Raw genomic sequence first — 15,213 nt, 5'->3', positions numbered from 1 at the left:
GTGTTTGTTGATAAGGTGGGATTGTTGGGTCAAAATGCACATGGAGTCACATCAGTGGTTTATAAACAGTAAAAACCATCAGAATTATGTTGTTTACTGTATATATTTCTATATTGTTAATTCATGAATTTAAGTTAATATTAGCCTGACATGGCGAGGTAAGAGTTAAATGTGCTGCCAGTAATTAAAGAGGAAGGGTTAGTCATGTGGGTGGTGGGGATCAGGTTTTTTCTCTGTCTGTGTGTTTGTTTGTTCATTTCTTTGTTGTCTTTCATTTCCACCTCTCCCATGGCTCTGATCCCACCTACCAGTTTTTTTTTAATCTTGTCTTTCTTCTTTTCTTCCTTTGCCCGTGGTTGTTCTGTTTCTCTCTCCCTCACTCCCTCCCTCCTAATATCCCTCCCTTTCTTTCACTCTACCCTCCTTTTATATTCCTCTCAACCTGTACTGGTTCTACTGGTTCCAGAAAAGAGGAGGGCCATGAGGGAGAAGATATATCATGAAAATGTTGTTGATGCTGTACAAAAATATTTTCCACCTGACTAGTAGTAAAAATACATTTGCCTGTAATTACATTTCACTTTCTTCAGCAAACTACATTTCCCATAGTCAATGTAATAGTAACAAATGGTAACATTAAAAACCAAGATTTTATTCAAATGTGTTTACTATTTTATTTTCCGTGTGTGTGTGTGTTGTGTGTGTGTGTGTGTGTGTGCGCTCGCACACATGCATCAGTGTGAGGGTAAGGAGGAGATGATAGAGAAGATCAAGCTGCTGGACATTGAGACACAGGCTGCCATTGTCTCTCACATCCAGGAGGTCAGTTTCCTATGATAGAAATAAACCAGTGATAAATGTAGATCCAATGTTTGTTGTGTTTTTTTAACTAAACGATAAAAAAAAAATAAAAAAAAAATGGCACACAATTGACAAAATAATCTTAATTTAACATTCTATTCAATGCCCCTGTTTCTGTGTGAAGATGGTCTCTTCATCAGATGTGGATGTACACCATGAGCTTTTTCTGGACGTGCACTGAACCCAGCGAACACTTGAATGTGAAAGTGTACCATTTTGTGGCTAACAACTCCTGGGTATAATTATGCCTTCGTGTTGGCGAAAGCTGTGGCCGGAGGCATTATGTTTTTCAGCTCGTCCGTCAGTCCCTCAATCCCTCAGTTCGTCAGTCCATCAGTCCATCCCATTCTTGTGAACACAATGTCTCAAAAATTCCTTGAATGAATTTCTTCAAATTTGGCACAAATGTCCACTTGAATGAACTGATTTAGATTTTACTGGTCAAAGGTCAAATGTCAAGGTCATAGAGTGATGTGGTAATGAGTCCTAAAACCAATGTATTTTGCTACATTATATTTTGTGTGTGTGTATTGTTGCAGGTGACTCATAACCAGCTAAATGTTCTTGACCTGTCCTGGCTGGAAGAGGGATCAGAACTATCGCATGAGGAACTGGAACCTCTGTCCCGCAACATGGCTGTGTCGCTACGGCAACTGATTGAACAGAGAGACAAAGCCAGTGAGGTACTGAGGCTCAAACACAATTGTATTAATCATGATATGAATACTATGGTATTCATTCAGTGGTGATAAAATAAATTTAAGCACCTTAGCCTAGCCGTATTTGTTCTTGATAATTTATATTTCATGCTGCTACATAGTTAATTATTAGATTTATCTTATTTTTACAACACCTCTATTAAAAATCAAAGACCATTCTTTTTTGTCTACTTCTAATGTGATGAATATGATGCAGTTAATTTGGTTACATATGTTTGATTATTATGATTAGAGTCCAGTTTGTAGTCTTCAATGGTGCAATGCTGTTTCAGAAGATTTTCTAGTTGAACGCACTAATATGAATGCGATCAGAGCTCCCAACACACAGCAAGAAACTGCGATCAGGTTCTCGACCATTGCAGGAACATATGAGGTGAAGATCAAAATTAACCACTACACACTGAAATGACTTTACTTCGAATTTATTAGAAGCAAACAACATGTTTCTCCTGTAGCTTTTCAGGTTCACTCAGCAGATTTACATTAGCACTCACAGGTGTGATACAAACATATGGGTCACTTGACTAATTACCACATTCTCCATCTTTTCAAAGTGTTTCAAGAGTTTATTCAAAGGCAAATATAAATAAAATGGACACAGATATTACACAAAAATACATTTGAAAAAGAATATGGAATGTTTAATATTACATAGTTACAGGAATTACCCCATTTCACATATTTATAATGTAATAAAAAAACAAACTCCCGCAACGACTGACTGAATGGGATATGATAATATCGTTAGAAAACAGACTATAGGTCCTACAGCTAATAAATAAACTACTTAAACTAATTAATACATTTATGTTGTGTGTATGTATGTTGTAAAATTGCCTGTAAAAGTCTGCCTGTTTCAATGGGAAAAGAAGAATTAAAACTGAATTCATCAAAAACTCTCCGTCCTTCCAGGTGATTGTTGATCTGACCCAGGAGAGGGACTACTTTTGCAGTCAGCAGACCCAGGAAGGGTGCAGGAACCTGGGCATGAGCAGCCCAGGGTGTGGCCAGGTTTCTGGAAGTGTGGGAGTGAGTAATGGAGGCTCGGCTATGATTGTGTCTGGGTTGACTAAAGAGGAGAAGCAGCATCTATCTGTGGAGCTCGCTGATACCAAAGTCAAGCTCCGCAGATACAGACAAGAACTGTGAGTATTTAGTCAACTGGCATGTTGGTCCAAGCCACACAAACTATCAAGTAATTGCACACTGCTCTAATGTTTTTATGCTAACAATGTTATTGTATGACTACTTGTAATGTGAAAGCTTTAGCTGACATTGACAACCCACAGAAACAAATCCTCCTATGTGGATAAAGCAGTAGCTCTTTGAGAACCATTTCCTGTCATAGTCCAAAAGGTTTCTGTGTGTATTACTGGTTTGAGGCTCAACTTTGGCAATACAAGCAGCAGCTAGATGTCATCATACATCCAACACAGCTTATTATGCTGTCTACTTCTGATAGATCTACACTGTAATTACATAGGGGGTCCATCTATTTGGAGATAAACCCTACAATCCCATGTTACACACAGCAACTGGAAGTCATTCTGCAAAATATATTGCCTAGATTATTTTACCTCATTATATTAAAGACTTGCAGTAAGATGTATGTTAGTATCAACCCATCTAGATATCAGCAGGGTGTGGGGCTGATTATACATTACAACATACTGGTGGATTGCAAACATTTTGATTGAAACTTTACTGTTATTTGTGCATGTGTTTTCAGGGAGGAGAAAACAGAGCAGCTGATGGACTCAAAACATGAAGTGGAGCGTCTGGATCAGGAGTTGCAAAGACTGAAACAAGAGGTCAGGACACGCTTATAACAACCAGTGTCAGATATGTAGGACTAGAGGGAAATGATGGGGGAAAAGGGGAAGAAAGGTAGATTGGAAGCATTGTTTTTCTGGATTCTGCACAGGGTTTGGCATTGATAAGTGATAGTTCTATTTCACCCTTCCTTATTGCCAGAGGCAGTGTTTACAACTGGAGTTATAAACAAGAGTATTTATATTGACAAAATCACGTGTGACCTCGGATGACCCCTGACCAGGTATAACAACTGGCGTATCAGCATGATCATTTCCTTATCATCTTCTCGCTTACGCAGATCAACTGCAGATCTACTGCTGTAACCCTTAACCCTTTGTCCACACTGGCTGCTTCTTTATTGCCTTTAGATGACATGCTGAATATGTTTTCTCTTGTAACCTTGCTGTTTTCATGTTTAGTGGAGTGCTCTCTTTCAGGCTTATTTAGAGGGTGGTAAGCAGTGCATGCGCCCCTACTCAGCCATGATTAACTGTCACTGTGCTAATGAAGAGAGCAGGGGCAGCTGGTCAGTAAAGGGCGACAGGGTGCTGCCCTCCTTTAGCCACAAAAAAAGAAAATGATTAATTTATTGTTATTGGTTGTGAATGCAGGAGGCATTCACAACATATGTTCTTCTACGCACGGAATTCTTTATTTTTATTATTATATCTTCCGGGTCAGGAATTTTGGCCCTTAAAGGATAACTACCGTTTTTTACAACCTGGACCTTATTTCTAGCAAAATATATGATCATTTACTCACCCAGATAACTTTGGTGTCATTTGAAGTCGTTCGGACGAAATTAGATCCGGTGTAGCGCCGATATATCCATATAATGCGAGTGACGGGGCAGCGACACACAGCCTCTATATAACGCATTATCTGTCACGAAACTAGTTCATTTCACCAATATTTTGTTACGATATGCTAGTGCTATTCCCCTCTGAGTCCGGGCTCGTCTGTTATCAACATCCGGGGTCAAACTAGCAGTAGCAGCTACAGGTAAACAAGCCGGGCTGTCGCGGGTGCGCGCGCAGCTCAGAGACGACATCCTCCAGGTCAGAGGTAGTAGGTCAACCTACAGACCCCGGATGTTGACAATAGACGAGCCCGGACTCAGAGAGGAATAGCACTAGCGTATCGTAACCAAATATTGGTGAAATGAACTAGTTTCGTGGCAGATAATGCTCATTAAGGCTGCGCTTCGGTGCCCCGTCACTCGCATTATATGGATATATCGGCACTCCACTGGATCTAATTTCGTCCGAACGACTTCAAATGACACCAAAGTTATCTGGGTGAGTAAATGATCATATATTTTGCTAGAAATAAGGTCCATGTTGTAAAAAACGGTAGTTATCCTTTAACTCCTTTAACATTTTTCAATGTATTCACTCCATTCAAACACCAAATATTCATCTCAATTGGGAATCCATCGGGTCTATTTTTCTCATTCATATCATTCATAATTTCAGAGATATTCAACGTTTTTCGGCCATTTTTTCCCATTCAAGCAGATTACGGAATGTTCAAAAAATCTCAAATTTCACACTTTTTCAAGCATTTTCAAAACTCGTCTAGTCATTCACACTTCAAGATAGAAACTCCATTCGAACTCTGAAATATTCCACTATTTGTCTACATTAAATCTTGTATTCATCTTTCTCACAGCATTCATACTTGGAGTGGAGGAGCCAACTGACAGAGTGGGGAGCAGCTCAAAAAAATTCAGAAAATCTCGTCTTCAACTCGCGCTTGCTTCCACAATTTTCACTCCAGCAGAAAAAAATCAGTTTGTAGGAAAATTCGTCCCGGTCGCTAGAGTGGTTCTCTGGAGCCAATCGGACAAAAACTCTTGTCTCAGTGGGCGTTTAACTGAAAGCAACACCGACCAACTGCCGCATCAAGTCCCATGAAATTGATAGGAAAAAAATCTGGAGGCGGGCAAACACATCCACTTTTCTGAACTGCGGTTACATCCTGCCATACCTGAAGAGGAGGCATGTGCTTGTCTGGTCGAACAACACCTCAACTGTTTTTTACATAAACCACCAGGGGAGTAATATATCTGCACAGTTGCTGCAGGATCTTCTGACATGGGCATCCCCCAGCCTGACCAGCCTGCTGGCAATATATCTACCGGAGGAACAGATCTAGGTTGCAGACTTTCTCTCAAGTTTAAAGCCCCCGAGTGGCGGCTTCATCCAGAGGTGGTGTGGAACATCTGGGGGTCTCTTCGGCAAGGTAGAGGTGGATCTCTCCAAACCTTCTTGCCTTCAGCTGTGGGTGTGGTTGCTGGAGGGCCCTACCCACTGCTGAGTGAGTGCAAAGAAGAAGTCAAGGTTACTATTTTGAATGCCAGAGTGGCATCTACTTGCGTGTAGTTCCAGAACAGGTGGAAGTTGTTCTCTGACTGGTGTGCAGTTCAGAAAGAAGACTTGGTACATTGCTCTGTGCCTTTGGTCCTTTAGTTTCTGCAATCCCTCCTGGACCAGGGCCTGTCTCCCTCTGAGAGTGTTTGTGGCTGTCATTTCTTCACAGCATGTTAGGGTTGACAATGACACAATAGAGGGCCACATGCTGGTATCCCTCTTTTTGAAAGTGGCCCTAAGATTGCATCCCCCAAGTGCCTCATGGGCTCCTGTATGAGACTTGCCCCTGGTGTTCGATGCCCTTTGCTTATCTCACTTTTAACCTTTAGAAAAGGCAGACGCAAATGGTTGTCTGTCAAATTTGTGCATTTACTTGACCTTTCTTTATGCCATTGTTCTTGTCCGTGTGTTTGTGTGATTCAGAACCAGTCGCTGTCTTGTGAGGCTCGCTCAGTTAGAGTGTACCGGGACGAGGTAGACTCGCTTAGGGAAAGAGCAGCCCGGGTTGACCGACTGGAAACTGAACTGAACAGATGTAAAGAGAAACTCAACGATTCTCAGTTCTACAAGACCAGAGTCGAGGTACCAACACAGCTTCACACTACACATCCACATACAACTAACCATCATATAAAGGAATGCTACACATTTCTCGACATACTGTTGTCTTCCATTTGAGTAATATAGTTTAGTATAATATGTTCCATCGTTGATCATTTGCTGCTATAGATAATATACCTAATTTACATCAAGTCTTTATACAGGATCATAAATTCTTAATTTGCATCGACATGTCTATCCTTACAGAAACACATAAACCTTTCAGCTGAGAGGAGAGACACACTGTTAGCAGTTGGCACTGGCAGTCCACTAAGTGTGTGTATGTGTGTGTGTGTGGTCATTTAGGAGCTTCGCGAGGACAACATGACTCTGATGGAGACAAAGGTGCTGTTGGAGGAGCAGCTGTCAGCTTCCAGGGGGCGCTGTGATAAACTGCACACGTTGGAGAAAGACAACCTGTTACTACGAGCTAAAATACATGACCTGGAAATGGTAATACCCTTTGCCATCATCAATGAGTTAGAGGTCAAAAATGTCATGTATAGGTGAAGAAGAAATGAAACAGCACAAGCACATTCATTGTTCATATTAAATCATAGTACTGTATGTGTCAAAGGTTTGTTTTTGTTTTCTTTTGTTTTTTTACCCATTCTGTTCCTCACATGTCAGCATAAAATGTTTGTCTATCAGCACCCTTAGTTCAACAATATTGGTATGAAACTGTTTGTGAAAGTACTCACATGGTACTGTTAGGTCTGCTAATCTGTGTGTGTTTGTGTGTTGTGCAGGAGAGGGACAATGAGCGTCGAAGGTTGGAGGAGCTGGTGGAGGAGAACATGCTGCTGGAGATTGGACAGAAACAGAGTATGAATGAGTCGGCTCATCTTGGCTGGGAGCTGGAACAGCTGACCAAGAACCATGACAACACTAACACAGAGAGTAAGACACACTTCTATGATATATAATTATATCCTGTTCTATTTGTTGGTCCGGAAACGTTAGTCTCCATATTTTGTCCAAACTAAAGTATTTGTCTTTGCTGCAGCTCGGAAGTCATTGGTCCTTGAGCTGAACGAGTGTGTTTCCAGCCGGGTATTGAAGCTGGAGAAGGAGAACCGGGAGCTTCAGGCCTCTGTAGAAAGACTGAAAGAGGACAACCACCTCCTGCAGGAGCAGCAACTCCACACCCAGGAGCTGGACAGGGAGAACCAGAGCCTCAGCAAGAAAGTAGGAGGCCTGAATGTTTTAAATCCCCTTGTACATGAACAGATTTGAATATTTCTTTGACATTTTGTTGTATTTGTATGTTACTAATAACTACAGTACCTTCATTTTTGTTTGTTTGTTTGTTAGTTGGAGCGTCTCCAGGGTTTATTGGATCAGGAGAGACTGACCAATCAGGACATGGAGTCTCTGGGAGAGGAAATATTGAAGGAGAAACAGAGTCTGGAGAGAGAAATGCACACTCTGAGAGCAGAGAAAGACAGACAGGTAGTTAACACACACACAAGATATTGTTAATGTTTGTTATAAAAGACCTTTGTTGATGCCCTGTTCCACTTGTCCTGTCCAATCAGATCTCAGAGCTGGAAAGCGAGAAGCAGCACCTCTCTGATGTGGTGGTGTCCCTTCAGGACCGTGCGCAGTCGAACAATGTTGTGAGGGTCCGCGAGGTGGAAGCCGAAAACTGCCTGCTGCACAGAAACATCACTGACACCAGCTCTCGATTAGCCAGCCTTGAAACTCAACTCAAACTGGCCAATGAGGAGGCAGAGAGGCTGAGGGAGAGGGTGGGACGGTTTGAAGAGGTGGAAAGAGACGTGGCAAGGCTGGAAAGGAGCAGGGATGCTCTGAGCAGAGAGGTCGTAAAAAAGATTTTTTTTTATTACAACTTATGTTTGATGTATTCTTTTGAAGCTAAATGGATGGAGAAAATAAACTTCTCTATTTTGCCTTCAGGTGGCCTCTCTTCATGCATGCAGTGAGCGATCAGAGGCCCTAGAGAAGCAGTTGTCCTCCCTGGAGCAGGAGATCCATAGGCTGAAGCGGGAGGCAGAGGAGGCCCAGCGGGAGCTGCAGCGACTGAGGCAGCTTGAGGCAGAGAGCAGCCTGGTGTCCAAGGAGAACCTGGATCTGCGCTGCTCCCTGGAAAACGTGCGCTCCACATGCGCCCGCCTGGCCACCCTACAGGATGAGCATAAAGAGGCACAGAGAGAGACTCAGGAGCTGCAGAGGAGGCTGGAGGAGGCCAGAGAGGAGGCGCAAGGAGAGAGGAAGAGGGTAGAGAGGCTTGAGGTGAATGTGGCAGCTCTGAACCAGGAGAAGCATCGCTTGGAGGAGGAAGTACAGAGGAGCAAAGGGGAGAGGGAAGAGGTAGAGAGAGAGAGGCGGGAGGTACATGCCAGAGAAGAAGAATTGAGGAGGGAAGTGGAAGAACTGAAGGAGGAGCAGAGAAGAAAGGAGGAAATTCACAACGAAAGGAGGAAGCTTCAGTTGGACCTGGAGCAGTCAGAGAAGGGCAGGAAGCACTTGGAAAAGGAAAGCTGGAGGATCAGAACACTGCTGGAGGGAAAAGAGTCAGAGCTGGAGGACAAAGCTAGGCGATTGATAACAGTGGAGAAAGAGAGGGCAGCTCTGACTAAGGAGGTGGACAGGCTAAAGGACGTGGCAGTCAAAGCCAAGGAGTTGGAGAGGGGGAACAAGGATCTGCAGAAGCAGGCGACCATTGACAAGAGGACTCTGGCAACACTGAGAGAGGTTCGAGGGAAAACTTGTCAGATTAAATTTCTATAGAAATTATTATTTAATTTCCACCACGATCTAAACGTTTTCATGAAGTGAACATGCATATCATGTCTAAACGGAGAAGTGAACAGAATTTGAATACTTTTGAAAAAAAATATTTTAAAAGTTTTTTCTTTTTAATAAATTGACACTCTTTTCCCCGCAACTTTCTTCTCATCAGGATGGAAGTGCTGAAACAATATTTAGGAAGTTTAGGAGTTTCGGAATAGTGTTTGACAAAACAGTTTAACCATCAGGTCCATTTATAAGCTGTTGCAGAGCTGATTGGAATCAATCTTTGCCATAGTCCAGAAGTCATGGAATTGATTTTGTTAGATCTCATTTTGTCTCAGCTGTTTATGGATTCTCCATGTTCGATTAAAAGTTAAGTTTAAAAATTCATTAGCGCTGCAATGATCAATAAATTAATCAGTTGAAATTTCTAAATTAAATGCCATTTATTTGAACTGTTTCAGTCATTTTTAAGGAAAAATGCTAAACATTTGCTGGTTCTAGCTTCATAAATGTAAGGATCTGCTGCTTATCATAGTAAATAAAGAGTCTTTGGGTGTCGCTTTGGCCCTACAATATTTTGTATGTATGAGTGAACAATTAATTCATTGGATATTCACTCACACTGACCAACATGGTTCTAGTTCTGATACTCACTTAATTATTTGTATGGAAATCTCAATTTGTATGTAGAGTTTCATTGTTGCGTGTGATGTATCTGTGTGTGCAGGAGCTGGTGTCAGAGAAGCTGAGTGTTCAGCAGCAGAGTGTCGAGTTGGAGAGGGTCAATGAAGAACTGGAGAAGATTGGACTGAGCAGAGAAAAACTACTGCAGCAAGAATACACACTGGAGGACAGGTAGTTTTCTTTAATGCGCTGCTATTGTGGTTCCATTCTCTGACTAATGATCACATTTAATGTTTCATGTAGAAATGATTCCCAGGTGTGTAATTGATTACTTTTGTGTGTATGTCAGTAGGTATAGGATGCTGGAGTCTCGGCTGGAAGAGACTGTCCAACAGCTAATGAAGATTAAGGAGGAGAAAATCTCCTGTCTAGAGAAGAAAGTAGAAGAGAGCAACGTGCTCAACGCTACCCTACGTGCTGAACTAGCTACCGTAAGGACTTGCATAAATTCTTCCCAAAAATCATTCCAAAATTCTAAACAAACTCACTTTCTGTCCTAATGAAGATATAACACAATACATTTAAGTAAAACTTAGGCTTAAAGTAATATTTGCCTCAGGAATAAAAACTCATAATTTTCTAATTAATCCATTTCAATGCTTCATTCACCAAGGATTGGTGGTCAGCTACATGAATGGAATGTGGAAAATGGTAACAACAGCTCATAAAGAATCCTAGTGTTCAGTAGGCAAGAGATATAAAGTATCCTTTAAGTTATTCTCAGTGATCCCTGGAGGGAAATGTGTTCTCTGCTTTAACCCATCCTAAATTAGATTGATTGAGACTATATATTGACAAAGTATAAGACATATATATATATAAATAGGGTTAAGGTTAGGGTTAGTAAAACCCTAAAAGGGTTAGGTTAGTTAAATAATATAATAATAAATATGCACAGCCTCATCAGGAGCCATCATATTTTTGTACAATATTTGTCAAAGGGATAAAAAACAATAAAGCCCAAAAGCTTATTGCCATTATGGTTCTTTGTTTATGTTTAAGTCTATGCTTAACAGTTAATGTTTGAGTATTAGCAGCGACTACAAATAATGCAGACTCCACACCCTGCGTATCACAATACATGTAATTTTCATATAAAAGCTAAAAGCTAAATTTCACTGATGAAATAGACACAATCCCTCGCTTCTGTACAATGATTTAGGATGAAATTGAGTTGACATTTGCAATATTGATTTAGGGGTGTAACAGTACACAAAAGTCACGGTTTGGTTCAGTACCAGTAAATTCCAAGCGCATAAAGTTGAGTTTCTTTGCAGTTATTTTCAACAGACAGTAGTGCAAGTTACAGCTTGTTCCACATGGTGTCCACCTTGTTCCATCTTGGTACAGCCTGTGGTGCATTAAGCAGAAAACAGGTCATAACCTGTAGGGCTGATAAACTACAAATGTAAATGTGATGCAAATGCTAACTGCTTCGGTAATGTCTTTGGCCCTGCTGTCTGAGAAATTGTTGAATTTGTGTTTTTTGCTGTTGTTGTTGTTGTTGATTTTGCCTTGCTCTGTTTATTGACACATCTTAGTGATGCCGTCAAATATGCGTTACCATGTTCAGTGTGTTTCCACTCACATGTTGAACAACGCCGAAAAACCATCCTCTTCCGAGCCAACAATCTCCCTTGCTCGCTCTTGGATCCTCTAGCTCCAGTGTGTCATTTGAACTCACTATAGTCAGTTACGGTGTCTTCTTCTTCGTCTTGGTTAATTGTTTACATTACTGCCAATAACTGGATTGGAGTGTGGATCAGAACAGTTATAACCTTGTCCATTGACATTTGCTCTTGCCATGGTATGAGTCATATGTATTCTTCGTATGACTGTATGCACTGAACAGTGACATCTTTACCCTGATAGTTAGGGACGAATACATCTATCATTACACCCCTATGATTTAGTGATTTAGAATTATTCAGATGTGTACTCTTCTATTAACAATAACGCATTAGAAGATGATGTACTGTAGAGTGTGTTACATTACTATTTATCTGTTGTAGGCTTGTCAGAGAGTATCTATGTTGCGCCAGCCGCAGGAGGAGGGAGGAAATCACAACTCCCAGCAGCGCTCAGGGGGCAACCGGGGTCAAGCCACTGCTGAACTGCTACGAATCAAAGATCATCTCATCGATGTAGAAAAGAATGTAAGATCTTTAATTTCCTAAATTAAAACCTCATTGTAATCTTATCATGTTTCTATATTTAATCATTAGGTAGCCCATCTATTCATAGTTATGACTTATTCTGTATTTTGTCAGTGTTTATCCCTATTTTTTGTAGCTCCTTTTATGTTTTATTCCCTTTAATTCATTAATTCATATGAATCGTTATGATGTCACTATTCTCTCCAGAATGCCTCTCTGCAGACAGAGAGCAATCTGTTGAAGGAGCAGCTTAAACAGATGGAGAACCAGAACACATCTCTTAACAACCAGATGGTGGCACAGCAGCGACACACCACCACCCTGCAGGAACAGAATTCAGCCTTACATACACAGACAGCAAAACTACAGGTAAACAATAAACAGTAGTGTTTTTGTAAAAATGGGCTAACAAGTGGCAGTAATATAACTTGTACTACACTTCTCCAGACCATGTCTTTTTCTTTAGTTCTAATGTATCTCGCCTTTCTTAGGTGGAGAACTCCATGCTCTCCTCCCAGAGTGCATCTCTCATGGCCCAGAACACTGTGCTGCAGGGCCAGGTCACTGCCCTGGAGGCAGAAGTAGAGTCGTGGCAGCGGCAGCGTGAGGAGGCATGGCGGGGCAGAGAAAGCATCCTCACCGACCATGAACGCCTGCTGAGTGTTCATGAGAGGCAAGCGCACGAGTATGAGCAGCTCATCAGTCAGCACACTACACTGAAAAGCAAACAGAGGACGCTGGAGAGTGAACACCGTGCGCTGCAGAGCAAGTAAGTGAATATCATACAAACCTTACTAACAGTATGGTGATACAAGGTCTCTGATCATCCTGAGAGTTCTACAAGTAACCTTTGTGGTCAACACTTGGCCAGAAAATGATCAGTGAGGAAAATATAGCAGATAAAAAGCTCAGTAAGCCCTTTGGTTCTAAAGGTTATGTACAGGCTGTGTTACTTAGGTTTAGCTATGAAAGAAATTGTGTGTTGAGCCAGATCACAAGTGAACTCTAGAGTGAGGGCTAGGTTTAATTATGAGAGTGATTTAAATTTAATCCTTGAAATTTGGTTGTGAAAAAATGTGTGTGTTATACACTCAAGTCATACACTGCCTGGCCAAACAAAAGTCACCACCTGGATTTAAATAGGCAAATAGGTAAGAGCCTCCCATTGGATAATTACTGCAGTGATTAATATGTTTCAACTGATGCAGTGAGTAGCTTCTCATTTCTTAAACAACCATGTCGGAAGACATATCCTGTGGTTGTGGAAAAGATGTCACTCTGTTTCAGAAGGGTCAAATTATTGGCCTGCATCAAGCAAAGAAAACAAATAAGGAGCTTGCTGCTAAAATTGGGTAACGGCATTATTAAAACCTGGAGGAATAGTGGTGAGCCATCATCTTTGAGGAAGAAATGTGGTCAGAAAAAAATCTAGATGGATCGTGTTCCGAGATCCCTTTAAACGTTTGGTGAAATCAAATCGTAAAAAAATCAACAGTAGAACTTACAGCTATGTTAAATAGTGAAAGTAAGAGCATTTCCACAGACACAATGCTAAGAGAACTCAAGGGATTGGGACTAAACAGCTGTGTAGCCTTAAGAAAACCACTTATCAGTGAGGCTAATTGGAAAAAAAAAGGTTCAATTTGCTAAGGAGCATAAAGATTGGAGTCTGGTGCGATGGAAAAAGATCATGTGGTCTGTTGAGTCAGGATTTACCCTGTTCCAGAGTGATGGCTGCATCAGGGTAAGTAGAGAGATGGTTGAAGTGATGCGCCCATCATGAGTTATCCAAGATATTTTGATGTGTTTCTGGAAGATATATCAACATATTTAGCATGTACCAGAGATAAGTTAACAATTAACACAAGTTGCAGGATTAAAACCTGGAAAATGTGTTTTCCAGTTCACTTTGAATGTCAATATACAATATTCAGCCTAACTAGATATCAGGAAACCACTATTTGCTATGTAATGATATAATGGAGTGTAAAGATATAGTGGAATGACAGCTGATATGACCTGCTATTGGCGTTCTGAAAATGAGAAGCTGCTGGCTGAATATTTTTTTCTCTAGTCTTTACTAATGAGAAAGAGAGAGGAGACGTAATGGATTCATTGCCATTGAACAATATATATTGAAGTATTATATAAGTGAATTTTGCCAACCTGTGTGCCAGAATACAGTTGATCACTGTAGCAATCAAATGCTTTTTCACATTCACACAATTTCACTTGCTTATGCAGGCAATTACTGGCAGATACATGCCTACATGTAGAGATTTGCTGAGGAGAGAGGCGTTGCAACACTAGCAGGCTGAGATGGACAAAAAACAGTAGAGTTAAGTAAAGTATCGAAATTTGACTTGCTATTTTAAGTGATACCAATCTATTTATATATACCTGGATCTCCCCCGATGCCAACACCTAGGATTAGCTCTCTATAGTGTGAAACTAGTAAGGAAGACATAACTTATACAGGGAAATGAGCCTTCCCCTATACTTTTCTTTTAAGATTTCAGATATCATTAAGAATGCAACTAGAGAACAAGGTGGATTTGATTGCAGACCATTGTTACACTTGATTATAGTAACATAAGGTATCTCTGAACTTGTTTACATTGACTTGACCCCTCAATAGAAAAGGGCTGCCGATGCTTAATCAGCCAAAGAAATGGAAACTCTGTTTTTCAGTTTGCTGATCTCCTCATCTGCAACTAATACTTGACAAGTGAGCAACATCCTTACACTGCCAGCCTAACTTGTGTTCAGCTTATTCCAAAGCCCTTTTCACATACAGACTCTGCATTATCAGCGCAGCGAAGGCTCCCCATTTCTCCGCCTTTGTTTGTTCACACTTAACCAAAAAGTGCCAGAACCAAAAGAGGCGTGACGTTTAACGTGTTTCCCCACGTTCCACCTGTTAATCCAAAATCCATGTATCTGCCGACTGTTTATAATCATATGGATGCAGTTATAATGTGTTGTGATTGAGATCCTGACCCACTATTCATCCTGGAAAGTGTCAAAGTTAGGTTTTTTGCTCTAAATTACATATTGACAATAATCACCTTCAGTTAACAGCGGACCCTGTCTGACTCACTCGCGGTGTGACGGGCTGAAGTAAACCCCGTTCACGTGACCGCCAGGTGAAAAAAAAAAAAGGATACCTCACCAGTGTCATGGCGTCGCCGGTAGGATAGGCAATAGAGACGTCATAAGTGTCATGGCGGCGCCGGTAGCGGGGGG

General features: G+C 41.2%; 1 protein-coding gene across 8 annotated transcripts in view; it reads left to right on the top strand.

The window, feature by feature from the left end:
- ccdc88c (coiled-coil domain containing 88C) overlaps positions 1–15,213 on the top strand; it is a 96,912-nt gene that overhangs the window by 55,552 nt on the left and 26,147 nt on the right. For 7 of the 8 annotated variants that reach the window (XM_084380430.1, XM_084380433.1, XM_084380434.1 and 4 more), the window contains 16 exons: positions 739–822; positions 1,401–1,544; positions 2,493–2,725; positions 3,310–3,391; positions 6,191–6,349; positions 6,674–6,820; positions 7,117–7,267; positions 7,374–7,555; positions 7,682–7,819; positions 7,906–8,190; positions 8,288–9,085; positions 9,855–9,982; positions 10,101–10,242; positions 11,824–11,967; positions 12,175–12,336; positions 12,459–12,736. In XM_084380430.1, coding sequence (XP_084236556.1) covers positions 739–822; positions 1,401–1,544; positions 2,493–2,725; positions 3,310–3,391; positions 6,191–6,349; positions 6,674–6,820; positions 7,117–7,267; positions 7,374–7,555; positions 7,682–7,819; positions 7,906–8,190; positions 8,288–9,085; positions 9,855–9,982; positions 10,101–10,242; positions 11,824–11,967; positions 12,175–12,336; positions 12,459–12,736 — 3,257 coding nt within the window. The remainder of the gene's footprint in view (positions 1–738; positions 823–1,400; positions 1,545–2,492; positions 2,726–3,309; positions 3,392–6,190; positions 6,350–6,673; positions 6,821–7,116; positions 7,268–7,373; positions 7,556–7,681; positions 7,820–7,905; positions 8,191–8,287; positions 9,086–9,854; positions 9,983–10,100; positions 10,243–11,823; positions 11,968–12,174; positions 12,337–12,458; positions 12,737–15,213) is intronic. The other variant, XM_084380431.1, reaches the window with a different exon arrangement.

The sequence above is a fragment of the Pagrus pagrus genome, assembly GCF_965226575.1.
Source record: "Pagrus pagrus genome assembly, chromosome: 18".
NCBI classification, from domain to species: Eukaryota; Metazoa; Chordata; class Actinopteri; order Spariformes; family Sparidae; genus Pagrus; species Pagrus pagrus.
Note: the sequence above shows the minus strand (reverse complement) of the source record. Positions and strands in the feature narration are given on the sequence as shown.